At 52.0% G+C, this 22,776-nt stretch overlaps 1 protein-coding gene across 1 annotated transcript in view; it reads right to left on the reverse strand.

Moving 5' to 3' along the window:
* Window positions 1–22,776, reverse strand: part of LOC146863461 (matrix metalloproteinase-21-like) — a 607,400-nt gene that overhangs the window by 152,099 nt on the left and 432,525 nt on the right. Inside the window, exon 6 of the mRNA XM_085642889.1 lies at window positions 1,179–1,439. Within this exon, the coding sequence (XP_085499015.1) occupies window positions 1,179–1,439 (261 nt within the window). The remainder of the gene's footprint in view (window positions 1–1,178; window positions 1,440–22,776) is intronic.

Raw genomic sequence — 22,776 nt, forward strand, 5'->3', positions numbered from 1 at the left:
TTTTTGCAAAGTGCCCATACTTCATTTCAGAGACTGAAGCCTTCTTCTTTGAAAGTAATATCCTACCAATATTGAATCTCCTTTAGCTTCTCTATCAATCCCACCTGTCACCTGCATAAACTTACATATTCCCCCATCCCCCCCACTAGTGATCACAACTGAATCCTATTAATTTATTCTGCCACAAACGCTTGACCTGGTTCCCTTTAGAGCACAGGACCAGTCCCAGGAACCGACAATATCCACTGGAATAACCACTAACTTGGGGTTCTGCAGCAACGTGCTGCCTGCTGTAAAGCGCTTCAACGCCTCATTAGGGGCTATAAGTGCCATATAAATGCAGTGACAGCACAGTAAGTACCATTATTGTCACATTAGGTGTGCTGGCATGACATAAATATGTAACTAACTTTCATTTAAGTGCATGAATAGAACTCTGCAACCTAATGTATGTGCTTCCATGCGGTAGAGCACTTAGAAGCCCCTGGGCCTATGTCGCACTCTGCAGAGCATTGTAAATAAACATCTATACATAATCTTTGCACATTAGACTTACCCCAGCCCAAACTTCAAAGTTTGAATCTACTTGGCCCAGCCTCTAGGCCAACGATGCTACTAGAACAGAGGAAGGAGCTGAAGGCTCACATTTCTAGCGAGCTTTGGGTCACGTTGGTGCTGCAGAAGATACCCTCTTTTCACGATCAGAGACAGGGCTGGCCATTTCATCGAACTGGTAGGAACATGCAATCAGTTCTTGCTATTTATTTTGACCCTCAACTACATTTACTTCTGGACTTTTCAAGCCACCTCTCCAAACTTGAATTAAAATGACTCTATTCTTTAATTTCCACCTGGGCCCAGGCTCACCAGAGGTTGTATTTTTATCCGATGAAACATACGCATGCCACGAGAATCGTACATAAATATGTCCACCTCATCTAAGCTGGATGAAAAAAACACAAATGGAGTTACAAAACCACAGCATGCTCAAGTGCTACAGACGATTTATGTAAAACGGTTTGTCAAGGTTTTTTCATAAGAAAGGAGCTATGGAGACGTTAATTTGTGAAGGCGCCCACAGGATGACGACAGCTTTGTTCTATCTGGGGATGTGCAGACTCTGAGGAAACTGAAGTGACCGGAAGATGCAAATCCAAGGGCAGTAAATGGAAACTCACCTTTGAAAAATAGAGTGTAGTCTTTGTCCCCGGTCCAGATGTGGACGAAAGCATCGATATTGGACTGTGGAATTCCATGCCATCCCACTGCCAGCTGGATTGGGTCACCATACCGCGTCCTGTTCAGACGGTTCTCGTACATCCAGTACCAGCTGTTCCGGAAGAAATACGTGTTGTACTGGTAATCGCCCAGTTCTCCGTTCTCTTTCTTCCCTCTCCACACCCAGTCAAACACTGTGTTGAAGCGGCCCTTACACTTTCCTAAACCGAGGGATGAAGAAAATATTTTGTTTTATAATTGGTATTGACACCTGTTTTACTGCATTTATAATAACTTTGTCTCTGAACACTAGCCTTTTAATGACTTAAAATACAGATTGAAATGCATTTTGTAATATAGCGTTACAGCTTGCTGCAGTGGACTATGCCTCCATTAAAACCCCGAGCCCAGGGCTTTAAGTGGGCCGGGTCCACTGGCATTCTATAAAGCAGGTGCTGACACCGGTCCCTCTCGGGCTCTCCATTTCGGCCCTCACCCTCAGGGTGAAAACAACCAAAACTTAACTCTGCAGCAGTACTGCCTTTGATGTAACTTCAAAGAGACTGGGTATAGTTCTTTCACAGCCTCATCATTTCAGAACTGAAGGATTTTCATATTCTATACAACGAAGCCATAGTTGTTGCTTATTTATCTTATGCAACTAACAACCATTGACAAAGCCAATAGCTTGGCTTGTTGTAGGTGTAATGTTACTTGTATGATATATTGGGATGCAATGACAGAAGCTGTAAAATACCAGGCAGCACAATATGTTGAGCATCATTTTAGACTAAAAGAGCGTTTCAGAAGACCAGTGTGCAAATGAGGAATAAAAGCGCTCAGGTTGGCATAATAAAAGCGACATTGACATCACAAAATGCAATTTCTCAACAATGTATAACTTGGGTCTCTCTAGCATGGCTATAGGGCTAAAGTGCAAATGTGTCATCAAAATTTGCGCAAATCAATTTCTGGGTTTATAGCCCGCACATTGAGCAGTAAAGAAAAATTGCCCCTAGTCTAAGAATAAGGCCCTAGCACTAGTCACAGTAGACAAAATAAAATACATAAAATGCAACCATAAAAACAATTATTTAAAACTATAAAATAGCAGCATAGGAAATTAGGCCACTCTTGACTGGTCGGTACAATCTCTATTTTTCATCTATCTGCACCAATCTACACTGTTAACTGTGCCCTCCTAATTGCCCAGAAATGGCCTAAGAATTTCGTAGTGGCACAGGCGAAAAACGGTCTGGCATCTGATTTTAATATCCGTAGGGCGTCTTTAGAGCTTCGGGTCCCTAGTTGTCTACACAATGGAGCTATCCATTTTCTTCTTGGCTTTGCATAAGCTTTACAGGCAAAGAGTACATGCACGATTGATTCGCGTGGACATGGACAGGAAAGACTTAGCCCATAGGTGGCGATTTGTTATTCTGCCAGGAGTTGGTTAAAACATTAATTGGTAGACTGCCGTGTCTAAACTGCGTATACAATTTCCTGTCGGCTGGCACCTTGATATCAAAGTAGCTTTAGATTTGGAATCAATGAAAGCATCTGTTATGCAGCCAAGTTGGCTTTTCCGAAGGTTGTTCTCATCGACCCAAGCCCAATGCAGGAGTTTTATTTGGCTTCTTGATTGTAAAGGTGGGTCGCTGATAGCCGGAATTGGCAAACCAATGCTGGACCGAAGGGCGTTTACTTGTTTAATCCAGCCAATTTAGTTTGCGGTGTTATTAGAGATCTTACAAAGGGCAGCTGCATAAGGTGCCAAATCAGAAGTGGAGACCAATCTGTGCCAAAACAACAATGGGCAGAGCCTTGCAATATCGTTGATGGACTTAACACCCAGGTCAAGCTTGAGAGGGAAAAGGGGTGTACTTAGGGGAAGGGATATCAGGTTCCTAAGGAACTTGTTTTCCACAGCTGCAAGCTCATTTGAGGGTGCTGTGCCCCACAGCTCCGCCCCAGAGAGGGCACTAATCACAGCCTTGCAGTTGTACAATTTAAGAGCAGGAGCTACGGGCCTGGTATACGATAAGCAATGCTACCTCCTCAGAGCCCCAGTAAGCTGAGTGAATTTCAAGGAAACCTTCTCTAGATGACTCTCCCAAGCCATTACCTCCGATAATTTAATGTCCAAGTAATCGAAGGAACTAACCCTCTCGAGCGGGACATTATCCAGGAATAAATTCCCCTTAAAGGATTTGCGGGGGTTCAGCATAATTAGCTTGGTTTTGGTGGTGCTAATGACCAAGCCCCTCCCCTCGCAACATTTCTTGAAACGGTTTAAAAGTTTCTGGAGACCCATAGGAGTTTTGAAAACCATTAGGGTGTCATCAGCAAACAACAGTGTGGAAATGTTTTTGTTCGCCAGAGATGGTAAATCAGCTGGTAGGGAGCACAAAATGTCTATCTGGTTGACGTACAGGGAGAAAAGAGTTGGAGCTAAAACACATCCCTGGCGGACCCCCACAGGATCATGATGGGCTCAGTAAGTTGTCTCTGGATTCCCACCTCACCCAGGCATAGTTTCCATTGTGCAACCTGATTAATATTTCCAGGATCTCCAAAGCCATTCCCATATCCCTAAGCACCCGCCATAATGAATCCCTGGGCACAAGGCCAAATGCGGTTTGTAGATCAATAAAGGCAAGGTATAGACTTTCCTTGCCCAAGAAAACAACCTTCCAATATAGTGTAACTAAACGAAATAATTGATCCATTGTGTCGGTCTTCCGCCGGAATCCTGCTTGGAGTGGAGAGAGGCTTTCATTCTCATCCATCCAGTCCCGGATTTTAGCTAGGACGGAACGACAGAAGATCTTTTGAGCACAATCGATCAAGCTGATCGAACGGTAATTGGAAGGCATCGACCTATCCCCTTTCTTAAAAATGGGTACTACTTCAGCCCCTTTCCACAAATCGGGGATCCTACCCCCGCCAGCTAAATCGTTGGCCAATGTCATTAAATATGTAGCCAAGTTTTCCCTGTCTGTTCGAAAAAGGTCACCAGGGATGCCATCCGGGCCTGGGGCTTTTGCAGGTACAATTGCGTCCAAGGAGGACAAAATTTCCTCTCTAGAGAATGAAAGGATATGCACTGGGAAGGCTATGTCCTGGAACAACTGGTTTCTATCATGTGTTTCAGTGAAAGAATAGAGGTCGCTAAAGTGTTTATGCCACTCTACAGCTGGAATATTGTTAGCCAAAGGGGGCGATCTTTCAAAATTGCCCTTGGACAAAGTGTCCATAACTTCCTGCTATCCGGATGACGGTTGGCCTCCCCAAGATCTTCCCACCTCCTTTCGTCCCATTCTCTCTTTGCTTTGTCTTGGGCCTGTTTATATTCTTTCCTGGCTTCACGAGTGCTTGATGTGTTCCTGTTTCTAATGGCTATGGACAGTCTCCCTCTCAACACTACACTCCCTATTAATCCATGAATTGGAACCCAATGGTCCACCTTGGTTTGGCCCACCCTGCGTTGGCCCGTTCTTGTGGACAAGAAAGAAACTGGTCAGATGATCAAAGAGGTCTCTATGGGAGCTGCTACAAGCAAATGTTCTGGGAGGGTCGTCGGGCACAACACTCACGGTCTCTAGATGCTTTTCTAGATCGTTTTTGATCAATCTAACCTTCGTTTCGTCTGCCATAACGGCAGGCCATTTGAGCCCACGTTTATTGGAGAGGATTACCTCCTTGGTACTCAGTGGAATCAAGCCGACCTTCCCCCTTTTGCCCCATGGGTGTTCGACAGTCAGGCTAAGGGGATTATGGTCGCTATCACAGGAAGGGATGATGACCATGTCTCGAACTAGGGGCCATATAGTAAGGTCTACTAGGAGATAATCTATCCTGCTCACCCCTTTCGGTCCACTAAAGGTCATCCCTCCTACTTTGTCAGAGCTGGTTCTCCCGTTTGCGGCTCTTAGCCTATGTTCTAGAGTAATGGCAATCAGCTGTAATGCTGCTTTAGACCATTTTTTGATGGGGGTAAGCTCCAGAGGTGGCACCATCCCTGCTTTGTCCTCCTCACTCACGTCATGGGAATCTACCCAGTCTAGTGGCTCAAATGTCATAAAATCACCACCGACTATTAGGGAGTGGCCATCATGTCTAACTTCCAATAGTTGATCCAGGGTATGCATAGTTGGAGAGCTACCTCCTCTGGTACTTCTGGCATACACGTTGAAAATATCACTGGACTTACCCTTGCCATTATTTAGTCTTCCCCTAAAATGAAAGAGCTGTTAGTATCCGGTGCCTTGATGCCACAGTTAATTAGATGCTAATTAGGGTGAGCAACCCACATGCCGGCCAGCCATGTTTAGATGGAATGGCCGGCTTGTAAAAGGTCATGAACCCAGGTATAAATGCGGGGGTCAGACTCCATGTTTCCTGGAGTAAACCAATCTCATGATGGTTAATAAGCTCAAGCCAGTGGGGGCAGTTGTGTTTCCCCCTTATGCCTGCCACATTTCATGACACTATCATCAGCACCCTACCAGTAGGTGTTGGAAAGTGAACCTGGGGAGACACTGGGGTGTGTGGGGTGTTTATTTTTTTTCGGGGAGTAGCCAGGTGTATCCAGACTACTACGAAAAACAGGATTAGGGAGTGAAGAGGTAGTGTCCTTTATGGGCACTGGAGGTGGATACGTCTTCCTCAGAAATTCATACAAAACACAAGGATCCACCTCTAAGGAGGTTTAAAGGAATGCGTTACCTATCTTGGTAGGACGCACACAGTGTGTGCTTAAATACCCCTCACACACCAAAAGGGCCCTTGGTTTCATGCTTCATCATAGGGGTCTTCCCACCCCGCTGCGGGACGGGGCGTGCTACGACCAGCAACTACGCGGGAGCACTGATTTTGCAGTACTATGTGTGGTGTAGAGGTAGTGAGAGGAAGGGTCAGGGGTGGTTGCGGAAAGTGAATTAAAAAGAACCTAGCGGGGGAGGAGCCAAGATGGCCGACGGGACGGACGCCTGAGCTCCCGGCTCCGTGGACCGTCCGGCTTCTTTTGTTAATCCTGATTAATTCTCCTGACCTGCGCCGCCCAACCGCCGCGGATTACCGGCACTGAAGTGACTGGCGTTTTCCTGACACCTTTGTCGGCGGGTTTGGTAGCTGACTCGGTGTCTACTACGACCTCCGGCGCTCCCACGGGTCCCTGCGTAGATGGCCGCCGCTGGACGCCGAGGGATGTGGACGGGGTGCTGAGCTGGAGTACTGCGGGTGATTGCGGGGGAGGAAACGCTGGCCGTGCGACTGGAGTCAGACCCTTATGTCCGGGTCGGACTCCCCCGAGCGCCGGCAGTGGTGTGGACGACGTCGGAGCCCCCTAATACTAGCTCTCCTCCGCCACCCTGAAGACAAGCGAGCGGACTCCATTTTGTAGTGTCTTCCTGCGGCGAGCGGCCGGTTCTCGCGGTGGCCGTGGGGCGCTCTCGCCCGTTGCAGTTCCCGAGTGGAGCACGACGCTTTTCCGGTGTCTACATCCTCGGATCATAGTCATTTTTGTCCCGTCACTAATTGCCCGCAGTGGAGATGACAATGGCGTCTGCTCTTCTTGCTGAGACGCTGGCTGACCCTGGACTCGCAGTGTCTGCGCGCCCATGTGCCCCGGAGCTGATTGCCGCATCGGAGGAACAGCGGGATAGTGCGGACCGATGCTTGGTACAGAGGGACCCGACCTGTGGGGATGTATTGGCCGCCCTCGTGGCGTTAAAAGTGGCAATGCAGAGTACTTGCCGGGCGCTGACCCGGAGAATCGATGAGGCACTGTTTGCAACGGGACGTCCCCGGCTGGAGGGTCCCCCGCCGCCCCTGTTTTCTCCTGGAGGTGAAACAATGTCGCAGAGTGAGGGGACGGTGGCGCGGAGTCCTCCTGGCTACAATGTAACGCGTCAACCCATCGACACGGCTACAGTTGCAGGGACACCCTTCACTTTGAACGTCGTGACTCTGCCTACGAACTACCTGCTGAGACCCAGCCTTTCACTTCCCTTGCCAGTTGTTACCCTGAATGCACCTATCGCTCGAGCCTCTGTGGCATGTTACTGCTGCGTTTGGGACCCTGCGGTACGATACGTCTTCATTGTCCCCTTTCCTCGAGAGCGTCCATCTTGTCTCTTTGTCCTGGCTGAAGGTGACTCGCAGCAATGGACGGGCCTGAATCATATCTGCCGGTCCGGACAGGGGTGATGGCATGCCGGTTGTCGCTTTGGTTGGATCGGCATACGGGGCCCTGGACTGATACACGTTTTGTAATTTTGGATGAGTAGTCCTTAATGACCAGTTTTTGTTACATGTCGCTGTGATTTCGCCTCCTGTTTCCTTCTTCTGCCGGGGGGAGGACTTGTGAAGTGCTGAAGTGCTGGGTGTTATTGAATCGGGACCACTGGGTTTAAGTGGGTCTTTTGATACTGTGCTGTACATGGCGCAGGATGTATGGGCGGCGCGGGAGTCCGGGAGTTCGGCAGTGTGGTGGGCTCCTCCCCGCTTTATGGTCTTTTTTCCTTTCTTCTTTCCTTAATTCTATATTTCGGGTTCCTATGGGGCGACAGACACGTAGCTAGGGGGGGGGTAGGCCATAGCCTCGGCATGCGTGTAGGGTGAGGGGTCTTCTTCGATACGTTTTTTGTTACTATGGGCCTTCTTTTTTTTTTCTTCCGTCCTTTTCCTACGTCTTTTTCTAGGGTCAGTGGGGGGGAATGGTGTTAGGAGGGTAGCGGCTGGGAGGCACATTTCGCTGCGTATCTATATCCTGGTATTATAGTTTCGTGCCGCCATTTTAGATATGTTCACTGTTAGTTGACTCTCCTGTTGGATGTTACCCATTTATCGTATGTTCGTCTGTTCTGTGCACTGATCCGTTCTAGCTCTGTATCTCCTTAAATTTAAAACTTTTTAAAATTAACCTTACTGTCTCCTGCCACTCAGTGCACGTGGATTTTGCAACATAGGTCGTATGCTTTTATGTGCTGCCGTGCCACCGAGTGGACGTATACTTTGCTATCAAGCATCAGAAGTGTCGAGGCCGGCCGGATGGTTGTAGGCCCGTATTTGTCTTGTACACAGTGCTAAATAAAGGTTTTATAAAAAAAAAAAATAAAAAAAAAATAAAAAGAACCTAGCCTCATTGACTTAAGAAACTTTTATAGGTCATAGAGGCTGGCGCTGTTAAAAAGGTGGTTCGGAGATGTCCTATGTGTAATGTGCGGATTTTCCTGATCAAGTCAACATGTTTCGAAGCATCAAGTCTTCTTCATCAGGACTAGGATGATCCCTTCAGTACTTACTATGTTGCTATCAATTTGTGCCGGAACAATGTGCTATATACAATAAAAGTGAAAAAAACACTCTATACAGTACCCAATCAGTATTGCTAAACTGTAAGCCCAATCAGTATTTCTGAAATGTAAGCCCGAAAAAGAGAGAGCACAGTTAGTTTATACAGTTGCGCCTCCCAATGCGCAAACACTTTTATCCTGTGAAAATAGTGTTACAGTGTGACTGTGGTGTCCTTAGCTTTAGTTGTAAATGGAAACGAGTGCCATGACCTGTTGGGATAAAAAGGACAAAACGAGACGCACAAACAAAAAACAGAAAACACACTCTCTATATATGAGATTAGAGTCATTCAGAATAAAGGTTGAAAGTACGTGAAACAAAGGTTCATAGTAGATACATACTAGAATAAGCAGGAGACCGTGCTCCATGAGCCTTTTAACGGGTGGGAAGGGTGTTGCCACTGTATTCTGTTTGGGAAAAGAAATGTGGGAGGAAAACATTTTTACACAGGGTTTTGGAGATAAAACACAAAACTAGTGTTTCGAAAGGAATCTTTAGAGAGGCAGTAAGTTGCTGGTTCCTTGCACGGCTATACTGTACTCATATCGTAGTCAAGAGCTCCTCGCTCCATTTAACGCCATCCCGCGGCTCCTTGGTGTGAGTGAGTCCACGGGGGAGGCTCTTTTTATGTGGCAGTTAATTGGCAATTAGTTTACACAAACTAATACACCTGTGCCGGGGTTCGTAGGCACCCGGAAGTTGTCCACGTACTGCCAGTAGTTGCGGTTTTACACAGACTAGAGTGGCAGTGTTTAATGCGATCTCTAAGTGGAAGTGAATAAAAGCTAGAGCACTAACCTGTTCCTTCAGATGTGTAACTGGAAGTGGTTTTCATTCTAAAGAATGTCGATTTTTCTTGAATGCGCACAATAATACTGAGTTCACGGTCTCACAAGACCGAAGTATTACCGTTTGTTTGGGACTCAGTTTTGGAGTCTGAATCTTCTTACATAAAAATAAAAAGTAAAAAGAAGAAGGGGGGTTGGAGGTGGCAGTGTGAGGGGCGCAGATCGTTATTATTTATAAATAAACCTGATACCGATTCGCACGGGGAAGTTATAATCTCCTCACTATCAAAGTTTCATCTTGATCGCAAAGTGATCAGGAGTTGGTGGTGATAATTCGATGAGATGCCCACAGTTAGGTGGTACACCGAGAGATGGTGGTTAATCCGTGAAGTGATTATCTTAAAGGGAGGACAGGGATTTTACAAGGATTTTAATTTAGGATGGTTAATGGAAACGGTGGTACGGTGACCCCCATGGCGGTATACAGTGGCATGGATTTCCCAAAACCAGGGCTGGGATGACTCCCTGATAAGGATCATACACTGTGTCTGTGTCCTATGAAGTTCTTGGGACAAGGGGGTCTAGGCCAGTTGATCCAGGGTATGTCGTCGTTACGACCAATTAGGAGAGTGCCTAGGCGGAACACCCAACGTTGTTCCTTTTCCAGCAGGCCTTTTTCGTTGTGGAGTTGCTCAATCGCAGTCCATTTCAAGTCATCCACGCTGTGCGACATCGTCAGGCAGTGACTTGCCATCTTTGTGGTGCTCTTTTTACAGCGAACATTACTCTTGTGCTCGCCAATATGGATCTTTATTGGCCTTGATGTCATGTTGATGTATTCTTGTCTGCATGGACAAGTGATCATATATATCACGTTTCTGCTGTTGCAGTTCGTGAAGCCTCTTTGTTCCCAGATTGAGCCATTTGTGAATGTGATGTTTTTGCTTTTCTTCGTGAGATTACATGCGCTACAGTTACCACAAGGGTAATGACCCTGTATAGGTGTAAGGGTAGTAGTGGCCTGATCCCTTCCAAATGCAATGCGGGTCTGGTATGGACCAAGATGTCTTTCAGGTTCCTGACTCTCTTGTGGGAGAACATGGGATTAGAAAAATTGAGACTTCCGCAGTTGAGAATTCTCCAGTGTTTATTCACTATTTTTGACACTTGGTTTGAGTGAGTATTGAAAGTGGTAACGCAGATGGGTCTAGTTTCCTGTTCTTTGGGAACCTAGATTCCTAGTAACATCCCTCTGAGGCGGAAGCCGGAGGTTAGAGCGTTTGAATTGTTTTAAAATAAATTGATCTTTTGCTGCTAGCGCCTGCACTTGCTATTTTTAACTTGCTTCCGTTACTCACTCTGCTCGGCTGCCTCGCCCGCTCCTCGCGTTCACGGCTTCAGGCTGACGCTTTGGAGGCAGGGCTTGCCGCTGCTGGTTTCCAGTGTCTGGACGCACCTGTGCTGGGATTGCCCCGCCCAGTTCACCTACTTAATCCTGCACTCTTCCCCCACTCGCACTAGATTCCTAGTAACATCCCTCTGAGGCGGAAGCCGGAGGTTAGAGCGTTTGAATTGTTTTAAAATAAATTGATCTTTTGCTGCTAGCGCCTGCACTTGCTATTTTTAACTTGCTTCCGTTACTCACCCTGCTCGGCTGCCTCGCCCGCTCCTCGCGTTCACGGCTTCAGGCTGACGCGTTGGAGGCAGGGCTTGCCGCTGCTGGGTTCCAGTGTCTGGACGCACCTGTGCTGGGATTGCCCCGCCCAGTTCACCTACTTAATCCTGCACTCTTCCCCCGCTCCCACTAGATTCCTAGTAACATCCCTCTGAGGCGGAAGCCGGAGGTTAGAGCGTTTGAATTGTTTTAAAATAAATTGATCTTTTGCTGCTAGCGCCTGCACTTGCTATTTTTAACTTGCTTCCGTTACTCACCCTGCTCGGCTGCCTCGCCCGCTCCTCGCGTTCACGGCTTCAGGCTGACGCGTTGGAGGCAGGGCTTGCCGCTGCTGGGTTCCAGTGTCTGGACGCACCTGTGCTGGGATTAGCCCCTCCCTCCTCAATCCCTACATAATGCAGACTCAGCTCCGACGGCGCGCCAAAGGCAAGCCCGTCTGCGCCCGTCCGCGCCCTGAGGCGCCCGGCGTCCCGAAACTCTGCACCTGTGGGTCCCTTCATTGATTATTCAATATCCTATTCCCCGACGGAGCTCCACAGTTTTAATACTGCCTCTCCTTCCTGTTCTTCGCTGGACTGCTCTCACCCGGCGCCCTTCAGATGCGTGTTCTGCAATTTCGTCCTCATTGGCTCTTCCCCATCTCATCTACCATGCTTCCCTCCCTACAAGTTCTGGAGTATCAATTGCCGTTCCCTGCCTAAGCACAGTGAACATATTTATGATTTTCTGTCCTCCACCCAGCCTGATGCTATGTTCTTGACGGAAACCTGGCTTCAGGCGACCTCCGGTCCTGACATTGCATGTGCCTTGCCACCCGGCTATGTCATTGTTAGGCAAGATAGAGCGTCCGGTAAAGGCGGGGGAATCGCGATTATTTTCAAAGACATTTATTTCGGCTCCCTGGATGCTGTCCCTTTGCCTCATTGCGAAGCTGCACTTTTCAAGCTAGATGTTTCTCCTCGACTAACCTTATCAGGGTTACTCATTTACCGTCCCCCCGACAAACCCACACAGTGGCTAACCTCATTTGCAGACTACATCGCTCCCTTTGCTATGAAGGCAGCTAATTTCACTATCTTAGGAGACTTAAATCTCCATCTAGAGGACCCACTGAATCGATTGAGTGGCTCACTTCTATCTGACTGTGAAGCCATCAATTTAACACTACTTAACAAGGGTCCCACTCATCAGGCCGGGCACCTACTCGACCCTGTTCTTTCTAACATCCCGCTTGACTGCACCTATCCTGCCCTTCCCCTCGACTGGTCTGATCACTTTGCCATCCACTTCACACTACCTGCTGACCTCAATAGGTGTTCGCCTCCTCCCGAGACGAATCTTCATTTCAGAGCCTGGTCCAAACTTGACATCGCGGCCTTTAATGCCTCTCTGATGGCCAGCTGCCCAGACATTAATCTCGGGTGCACCGCCCTGGCTCAGGAAGTGTCACATTGGCTTACATCTAACACAGATCACCACCTCCCTTTGCGCCGCAGGCCACCCACCCCTCATCTCGTTCCCGCCCCGTGGTTCACCGATGCCTTAAAAATCATCAAATCCAAATGCAAACATCTGGAGAGGCTATGGCGGAAATCTTATTCACTTAATGACAAACTAATCTATCGTGCAGCACTCAGGCTATACCATCAAGCCTGACGAAAAGCAAAAGCACTATTTGTCTCTCAGTCAATCGCTAAGGCTATAAATCGACCTAAAGCCCTATTCGCCATGGTCAAGAAATTGGCTGGTTCTAACACTTGCCCTACACCTCCCGCGCTTGGAGAAGCGGAATGCAATGAAAGAGCCGACTTTTTTCTATCTAAAGTCGAGGCCATTTACAACACACTGTCCCCTGTCTCCTATGTACATTTGTCCAACCCCTCCACACAGGCTCCACCGACTCCATCAGCCCAGGACACATTGCTTTCCAAATGGCCTCTGCTGGATGCCAACTCAATGTCAGCCTGTCTCGCCAAGGTCAAATCAGGCTCCCCCTTAGATCCCATTCCGCTGAGCATCCTCCGTCAACTTTCTTCTGATGCTCTTCTGATTATACAAGAACTTCTCAATTCTTCCCTGAGGGAAGCCATTGTCCCAGACGAATGGAAAAGGGCTCTGGTGGTGCCACTTCTGTAGAAACCTGGCGCTGACCCTAAAACGCTCGCCAACTTTCGGCCCATCTCCCTACTGCTCATGTTCTCTAAGATCTTGGAGCATCATATCAACCTGCACCTCACTTCACACGTGGAGTCCACTGGGTTTTTACATCCTTCCCAATCTGGCTTCCGCGCCCAGTTTTCCACTGAAACCACTCTGTTGGGGGTCACCGAGAACCTTCGTATGCATCTCGATCTCGGCCAGACCACGGCGCTTATTCTTTTAGATTTAAGCGCCGCTTTCGATACGGTCTCACATACCATCCTTCTGAGAGTTCTGAGATCTGCAGGGGTGTCGGGCTCTGCCCTTGATTGGCTGTCCTCGTTTTTAGACCATCGCACCTTTCAGGTGGTCTCGTCTGGCTCCTCTTCCTCGGTTCGTCCATCGGCACACGGGGTCCCGCAGGGGTCCGCGCTTAGCCCACTGCTTCTCAACATCTATGTGAAGCCCTTGCCTCCATCGTCGAAGACTCTGGTCTCTCCCTATATTCATACGCCGATGACACCCAGATCATTTTTTCCCTCTCCTCTGCTACTGCCAATTCTCCTTCCACTCTCAAACTCGGACTTGGGCGAGTCGCAGAATGGATGCAGACTAATCTCGGGGGGCGTGGTTTGGACGCCGATCGGGATGGCGGCGTGAGCCTGCAGCTCCGTGCCTAATCCCCGATATTTCTCCTGCAATCCGGCCAAAACGCGCCGCAGCTGGTGCGAGCCTGCCGCGTTGAGCACCGGGACGACGGGGGACGCCGCGCACGAGACGGCGGGGGCCCGAGCGAGGCACTGGAGCCGGGACACAGAGCGAGGCGACCGGCGTAGGCTGCACAAGATGGCGGCGGCCCCGGACCGAGCAGAGTAAACAGGCTCAGACGGAGGCTGGGGACCAAGGAACAGCCGGCCGAGGGTGCAGCTGAGCGGAGCCGATAGCCTGTTGCCCGGGGCTCCGGGACCACGGTGTTGAGGGGCGGCGCTGTCCGCCACAGCGGCGACGACGGATCCTGTTGGCCCCTCCCCCCTCGAGGCGCCTAACACGCACTATTGAGGAGACGGTGGAGCCGGCGCTGGACACCGGAGCGGGGCGCCTGCCCACCGGCGAATGCGGCCGCTGGACTGCGGAGGGGGCGAGAGAGCGAGAGTGGCAGAGGGGCTCCCGAACGCCTAGCGCCCATTGATGGAGGTGGACGGGGCTGACGGCCTGACGAGATAGTGGCGCTGGGCCGCAGAAGCGCTGCGGAGCGGTGGGCCCGAGGACCGCGTGGAGGTGCTCTCCTCCTGGATGTGAGGCTGATCCGTTGAGGTGAACTAAGCGGGAGCGACTCCGGTGCTGGAGCAGGAAAGTGGTGGGCCCGCGCTGTGCGCTATCGCTGAGTGAAGCTGCGGGGGACCCGCGCACTGGTGGCGGGTGGCCTTGGCGCAAGGACGACTGACTGGCGGCGAGCCGGAGGGCCCTGAGCTGGACGGCCGGGCCCTGGGGAGCGGACTGCCCTGAGGAGAGCACTGAGAACGGGGAGCGGGTGCCGGACCCTGCCTCTTCGCTCCCGGAGTGGACAGACGGCGACGTCGATCTGCCTGCTAGTGGGGCACGGCACTGGAACTGGTGCAGGGCGGGATGCCCACGAAGGGGGTCGCGCTGCATGTGCCCCCTAGGCACGACCGGGCGGCGGAAGCGGCCGCAGATGGAGGTCCCCAAGATGACCCGGGGGACACAGCGCAGGAACGGCGCTTAAACAAACGGCTGGATGGGATCCTGGAGGCCATCACGGCGACCAAGGAGGCCCTGCATCAGGACATAGCGCAGGTCGCTACTGGGCTGGGACTCCTGCGGGCCGATCATGCCAAACTGGCGGACAGAGTCAAAGACAATGAGGTGACGATCCGGGAGCTCAAGCCAGCGGCGGCAACCGCAGAACGCAAAATTGCTGAGATCCTGGGCCGCCTGGCGACGCTGGAGAGGCGAGCGGAAGACGCCGAAGGACGCAATCGGAGAAATAACGTGAGGGTGGTGGGACTGCCGGAAAAAATTGAAGGGGATGACGCCGTGGCGTACATGGAGGACTGGTTCAGAAAGACCGTGGCCCCGGAGGGCCTCTCCGCCTTCTTCTCCCTGGAGCGGGCGCATAGGGTCCCGGCTCGCCCGCCGGCGCAGGGCCGCCCTCCCCGACCCATGCTGGTTAGGCTCTTGCACTATAGAGACAGGGACCTGCTGATCCAGAAGGCACGTGCAAATGGCCCCTTCCAGGTGGCGAACAGCTCGGTCACGGTGTTCCCAGATTACACGCAGGAGGTGCAGAAGGCCAGGACCTCCTTTCTGGCCGTCAAAAAGGAACTACGGGTCGAGGGACTACAGTACTCCCTGCTGTTCCCAGCGAAACTGCGGGTAATCCTGAGTGGGACGACCCACTTCTTTCAAACCCCTGAGGAAGCATGGGCATGGCTGGAGTCGTATCGGGCGGGCACGGCCCGGGGAAGGACGGAGGAAAAAGGGAGGCAGAAACCGACCCAGGTGCGGAAATCGCAACGGATCCGCAGGCGCAACAAACTTCAGGGAGCGGAGCGGGATGGACAGATGGCGGACGACAGGCGGAGGGCGCTGGCGGCGACGGCGATCATAACGGGCTCTCAAGGGGAGCGGACCCCAGTGGCCTCGGAGTCTGGCGAGGAGGCCGGGCAGTCTGGCGGAGAGACATCGGAGGTGGAAAGTTCCGGGGGGCCGGTGGTCACCCCGCAGACGGCGGATGGACTATTCGATGGGTAATGCGGATGGGGGGACCACATTGGTGACTCCGGGTTCGGACAGGGGGTCCCGGTGCTCGATGGACTTGCAGGTATGGTGCTGAGACATTCGGGGGATGCTGGGTGCGGGGCGGAGGGCTTGGCCTGCCCTAGGTCGGCTCTGACCACCCTCGAACGGCCCCTAAGGCCTTCTGTGGAGACGACCACAGAGTAAGGAAGGTTGGGTGGGTTATAGGTTTGGATGGGGGCTGATAGTGCGTTATTAGGTCCTGTTCTGGGGAGTGGGTGGGGGGGAGTTTGGGGGGTTGTTGTTGTTGCGGGGTTCTATTGCGCTGCTGTAGGGGGCCCGGGAATGTTGGTGTGCGGGGGGGGTACTGGTTACAATGGGGACGTTACCTAATTTAAAATGCCTCACGTGGAATGTTCGCGGCCTCCGCACTATGTCGAGGCGCCACAAGGTCCATGCCCATCTGGTGAGGCGAGGTGTACAAATTGCACTCCTGCAGGAAACTCATTTAACCCAACAGGAACTCACTGCGCTGCAGAAGAGGTGGCGTGGCCAGGTGTTTGGGACTACATGCTCAGCGTTTGCCAGGGGAGTGTTGATATGGATACGGGCAGGGATCCCATTTCAGGCTGAGACCCAATTGGTGGACCCGGGGGGTAGGTTTGTGGTGGTGAGAGGGAAGCTCTATGGTCAGGATGTGGCCTTATGCAGTATATATGCCCCCAACACGGATCAGGCCCGCTTTATTGTTAGCTTGACGGGTTCCCTGGCGCACTTCCTGGCGGGCCCAATCCTGATAGGAGGGGACTTTAACTCGATCACTGATGTAGCACTAGACCGGTCGCACCCGCCACTGGCTGACTCGCCGGTGCGACGATTAGCGGCACACAGGGCGGACTGGCAGGAGAGGTGGGGGCTGATAGATGTGTGGAGGGAGCAGCATCCGGGACACAGGGATTATTCCTTCTTCTCCGCGCTCCACGCGCTCCACGTTAGGATAGATGCCATGTTGTGCAGCAGGGACTTGGCGCCCATGATGGCTCACACGGAGTACCTCGCCAGAACGATATCGGACCACAACCCACTGCTGCTGACGTTGCAGTGGCGGCGGCCGAGGTCGGCGGTCCCGACATGGCGCTTGAGGCCAGAAGCATTGGAAGACCCGGTGTTTGGGGATGCGATCAAGCGGGGCATAGAGCAGTATTTTACGGAGAATGAGGGTTCAACGGCCACGAGGGCGATGGAATGGGACGCCATGAAGGTGGTGACCAGAGGCATTTGCATGGGAACATTTGCGAATGTGAGAACCACTATCCTGACGGCCCTGGAGAAGGCGGAAGGGGTGTTGCGGGAGCTGGAGCAGCGTAGGCCTGAGCGACCAGAGTTGCAGGACAGGCTGCTTGAGGCGAAGGAGGTGGTAGCGACAGAAACTGAACGGCTGCGGGGCTTTGACTACAAGCGGTATCTCGTCAGAGTGCATGCGGAACGGGACAAGGTAGGCACGCTCCTGGCCAGATTAGCAAACCCGGAACCCCGGGGCTGTCCGGTTCTCAGTATTAGAACGGAGATGGGGGAGATGGTTTACTCGCAGGGGGCGGTGCTCCAGCGGTTCAGGTCCTACTATTCGGTCCTCTATGAGAGCCAGCTGGGGGTGGAGACCTCCGCGATAACTGATTATCTGGCGACTCTTTGCCTTCCCCGGGTAGATGCGGAGACTGCGATGGAGCTGGGAGGCCCCATTACGCTGCAGGAGATTCGAGTGGCTATTAAGCAGATGGCCCGAAACAAAACGCCGGGGGTGGATGGCCTGCCGATCGAGTTCTACTCGCAGTACGTGGAGGCCTTGGCGCCCAGGCTCTTGCTGGTCTACGCTGAGGCCTTGGAGCTGGGGAGACTCCCACAGTCGATGAGGGAGGCCTTGGTGGTGCCGTTATTGAAGCCCGGCAGGGACGCCTTGGAGGTGACGTCCTATAGACCCTTGTCTATGCTGACGGTCGACTACAAAATATTGAGTCGCATATTAGCCACTAGATTATTACCGTACATGACCACACTGGTTCACGGGGACCAAGCCGGCTTTATCCCCACTAGGAGTACAGCATGGAATATTCGCCGCCTGGTCCGTATCATGGACAACGTCTGGGACCCAGCACAGCGGCCGGCAGTGCTCGCCGTGGACATCGAAAAGGCTTTCGACAGCCTCGAATGGGGATACCTCGATGCGGTGCTCGAGAAGTCCGGCCTGGGGGAGGGGTTCGGACGTTGGACGCGGGTCCTATACTCCTCCGCTACGGCCAGGGTGCGGCTGGGAGCGGTCGTGTCCGAGGCCTATCCAGTGCGCAGGGGCACACGGCAGGGTTGCCCGTTATCTCCCCTGCTGTTCGCCTTGGCGATGGAGCCTTTGGCGGCGCAAGCACGGACAGGAGCGGTGTACGGCGGGGTTCGCTGTGGGGAGGAGGAACATTATATATCCCTGTACGCGGATGACCTCCTGCTGTACCTGGAGGACTCCGGGGACGCCCTGGACGGGGCTGTGGAGATGCTCTCGCGCTTTGGCGAGCTCTCGGGCCTCAAGGTCAACTGGACCAAAACCTGCGTTTTCCCGCTGCGGGCAGGGGTCCCGTATTGCCCTCCCACTCGGGATGTGGTATGGGAGGCCAAATGCTTTATCTACCTGGGCGTCCGGATATACCACGACGTCGAAAATCTGTTGGACGGTAATGTAGGGCGTTGTATACGGGCTCTGAAGGGATGCATGGCCTTCTGGGCTGCCCTCCCGCTCTCGGTCCTGGGCCGGGTCGCGTTGCTGAAGATGGTGGCCCTGCCCCGACTGCTCTATTACTTCCGCACACTGCCGATATGGATCCCGCAGAGGATCTTTAAAGAACTAAGGTCGCAGATCATCAGCTTCCTATGGGGGACGGGACGGAGACGAGTAGCCCTGACGGTACTGATGCGGCCTAAACTAGAGGGAGGACTGGCGGTCCCCGATTTTGAGTTGTACTACCTGGCGGCGCAACTACAAGTGCTGACACAGAATGTGGCCAGAGTATTCCGGGGCCCGGAGCCGGGACGGGGGACGGGCATCCAGAGACATGTCCTGTCTTACATAATCATGCAACAGAAGTTAGACCTGAGAGACTTGTCCATTGAGGAGAGGACTCTCCGGCTATGCTGGCAGAGGAGCATGCGGAGAGCAACGACGGTGAGACCTTATGCACCGGAGCTCCCGCTGGGGATGCTGACGGCGCTGCCGCATGGAGGCGATTGGTCCCCGCTAGCGGAATGGGAGGAGCTGGGGTTGCAGATGGTGGGGGACCTCTATATCGATGGGGCGCTGGCCCCCTTCGGGGCTCTGCAGGAGCAGTTTGGCCTCCCGGATGGGAGTTATCTCCTGCACGCGGCGGTGAGCGCGGCAATACAGAAACACTGGAGGAAGGGGCTGGAGGAGCCCACTGTGGCGCTAACCTGCCAGTACGTGGCAATGGCGGCGGGCACGATCAAGGCGGTGACATGCCTACAGGCTAGACTGCTGCAGGAGGGGTTGGAGCCGCTTGCGGCACTAAAGGAGCGGTGGGAGGAAAGCATAGGTAAACCCATTCCGGACACGGTCTGGAGCCACGTCATGCGGAGGACATGGAAGGGTAGCGGGAATGCCCGCTTTCAGCAGGTGCACTTCTTCATCGTTCACAGGGCGTATTTGACCCCGGGAAAAATTAGCCGGCACTTTAAGGTGCAGGAGGCTGCTTGCCCGCGCTGCTTCACACTGGGAGCTGAACTAGAGCATATGCTGTGGGGGTGCCCGAAGCTCGGGTCGTATTGGGCTGAGGTGGGAGAGATCTTGAATACTGCGACGGATAGGGAGGTCGAGTTTGATATGGGGGCGTGCCTGCTGCTCTGGTTCCCTCACACAACAAAGACAAAAGTGACGAGTAAATTTATAGACTTGGGGCTTATGTTGGCCCAGAGAGAGATTACGTGGCACTGGAAGTCCAGGGAGGGCCCATCGATCGGGCGGTGGCTCTCCGAGTTACTAAAATGGTCAGGATGTGAGAGTGAAGTCAGAAGGCGCCAAGCGATCAGGACGGACAATGAAGCGGGGCTGGAGTGGGTAAGGGCATGGGAGCAGATCAAGCAGGCCCTGCAGGATTGCCGGCTCGAGCGAGCGGAACGGGAGCGTGAGGAGAACGGAGTTCCTTGAGGCTGAGGACAATAGATGTACCCCAGATAGCTGGCACGAATTAGACTTAGGGACCACTGGAGGGGCCCGCAGCAGCAGCAGTTGGGGGGGGCGGGATGGGAGGGGGGGGAGTTCCTGCGGTGGGAGGGTAATGCTACACTGAGTTGGGTGAAGAATGTAGCTGGTGGGACAGAAAAGCAGAGGCTCCCATGGGGCATGCACCAGGCACCGCTGTGAGGCGATAGTTGTGTTCCATTGCTTAACTATCCATCTATGCCGCCCGGCCTCCGGGATGTGGGCTGAATGGCTGTGTGCGTTGCTAAACCGAGGAATATGACCGGAGATTGTAGGGGGTGCCGGTTGCCCCGATGGTTATGTTGCTGAAAATGTTGCAATAAAAAACATGTTAAAAAAAAAAAAAAAAATGGATGCAGACTAATCTCCTGAAACTAAACGGAGATAAAACTGAAGTGCTCATCCTAGGCAAGCAAAAGCATCTCTGGGGTCCTTCACACTGGCCGGCTGAAATGGGCCCTTTACCTATTCCAGTGACTCATGCCCGCAATCTCGGTTTTATAGTGGATGATTCACTCTCCATGCGTCAGCAAGTGGTGAAGGTAGCGGCCACTTGTTTCTCCATTTTAGGATGGCTGCGTAAAATCTTAGGGATGCTCCCAGAAGGTTCCAGACGCCAGGTGGTCCATGCCTTAGTCACCTCTCGCCTGGACTACGGCAATGTACTTTATCTTGGCATCACCCAGGAGCTCCAGCGAAAACTTCAGCTGGTACAGAACTCCGCAGCTCGCCTCCTCTGTAAGGTCCCGTGGAAATCCTCAATATCCCCTTTTCTCAGTGAACTTCACTGGCTCCGCATTACTTACCGGATCAAATTTAAGGCCCTCTGCTTGTTGCATAAAATCAAGCAAGGGCGCGCCCCTAGCTATCTCATGGCCTTGGTCCAACCTTATTCCCCCCCTCGCACCCTCAGATCGTCCACTCAGGGCAATTTTAGGATCCCTCGTTTCAAACTGTCCAGAATGGGTGGCTGCTCTTTTTCCTGTATCGCCCCCAGACTGTGGAACTCTCTCCCGACCACTCTGAAACTGGAACCATCTCTCATCAAATTCCGCAAGGACCTAAAAACCTGGCTCTTCTCCGCACAACTTCTTTGATGGGTACTTCATGAATCTACCGGCGCCGGGAGACCCCTTGTGGGTAGCTGTGCGCCTTACAAATTCAATACAAATACAAATACAAACAACGCGGTTCTCTAACAGGGCATCTCTGCTGTTGTTTCTTGCCCATTTCAAACCTCTCTTCACAATCCGTTCCGGATAGTTGCGTTTCAGTAGCTTGCTTTCCAGGTCGGAGGCTTGTTTCTTGAAATCTGTCAGCTCGAAACAGTTCCTCCGGAGGCGGAGGAACTGTCCATAGGGTAAGTTATCCCGAAGATGTCTGGGATGAAAACTGTTGTATAGTAGGAGGCAATTTTTTGCCGTCGGTTTGAAATGTGTGGTAGTTTTGAGCTTACCACTGTCTGGATAGATGTTCAGGTCAAGGAACACCAGATTTGTGTTAGAAAATGTGTGAGTGAATATCAAAAATGTGTTTTGTTGGTTGAGCCATGCCATGAAGGCTCCAATGGATTCAGAGTTACCTCTCCATATCACCAGTACATCGTCGATGTACCGTTTCCAGACAATGATATTGTCATGGAACGGGTTGTGGTAGTGTAGTATCTTGTTCGTTTCTAGATGGTGTACATAGAGACCAGCCAGACTGGGGGCAAAAGTGCACCCCATGCTGGTCCCCTGTTTCTGTAGATAACTTACCCCCTCATACAGAAAGAAGTTGCTCTTCAGGGCCAGGGAAATGCATTCCAATACCACGTTTTGAGGTGTATGGTAGTCCCATGTGGTGGCTAATAGTACTTCCTCTATGATGTCCAGTGTTTTGTCGTTGGGTAAGCTCGTATACAAACTTTCGACATCAAGTCCCAGTAGGATGTGTTGTTCTGGGTCGAAATGGAGGTTCTCGATAAGTTGTAGCACGGCCTTGGTGTCTTTGAGATAGGTGTCTGTTTTTTGGACTAATGGCCGTAGGAATGCGTCGGCAAACTTGGAGAGGGGTTCTAGTATAGAACCAATCCCGGACACAATAGGGCGGCCGGGGGTATTCCAAGTTTTTGTGGGGATGGTGTAGAAATAAGGTGTCTTTGGGGATTTTTGTATGAGGAAGTCTGCCTCCTTCCTCGACACCCAGTCATGTGCCGTGGCTTCCTCAATCATGCCCATAATCTGTATCTGGATCTCCTCTGTTGGGTCATCACAGAGGATCTCGTAGTTCCTGCGATTCTCCAGGAGTTTCCTGCATTTGGTGTTATAGTTGTGTCTCGTTTGAATAACAATTGCACCTCCTTTATCAGCAGGCTTAATAACCAGGACGGTGGTGTCAGCCAATTGTTGTAATGCTTCTTTTTCCAATCGTGTGACATTCTGGAATGTTTTTCTACCCTAATTCGGTAGGCTTGTCAGTTCCTCCATTACTGCTTTTTCAAAAGCTAGTAACTCAACTGGTAGTGTGGAGTCCAAAGGGGTGAAGGTGGATTTGTGTCATAATCCGGTGTCCGATGTCTGCTCCTCTGTTATCTCTGTTTTGTT

Source organism: Triturus cristatus, chromosome 2_2 (genome assembly GCF_964204655.1).
Source record: "Triturus cristatus chromosome 2_2, aTriCri1.1, whole genome shotgun sequence".
Taxonomy (NCBI): Eukaryota; Metazoa; Chordata; class Amphibia; order Caudata; family Salamandridae; genus Triturus; species Triturus cristatus.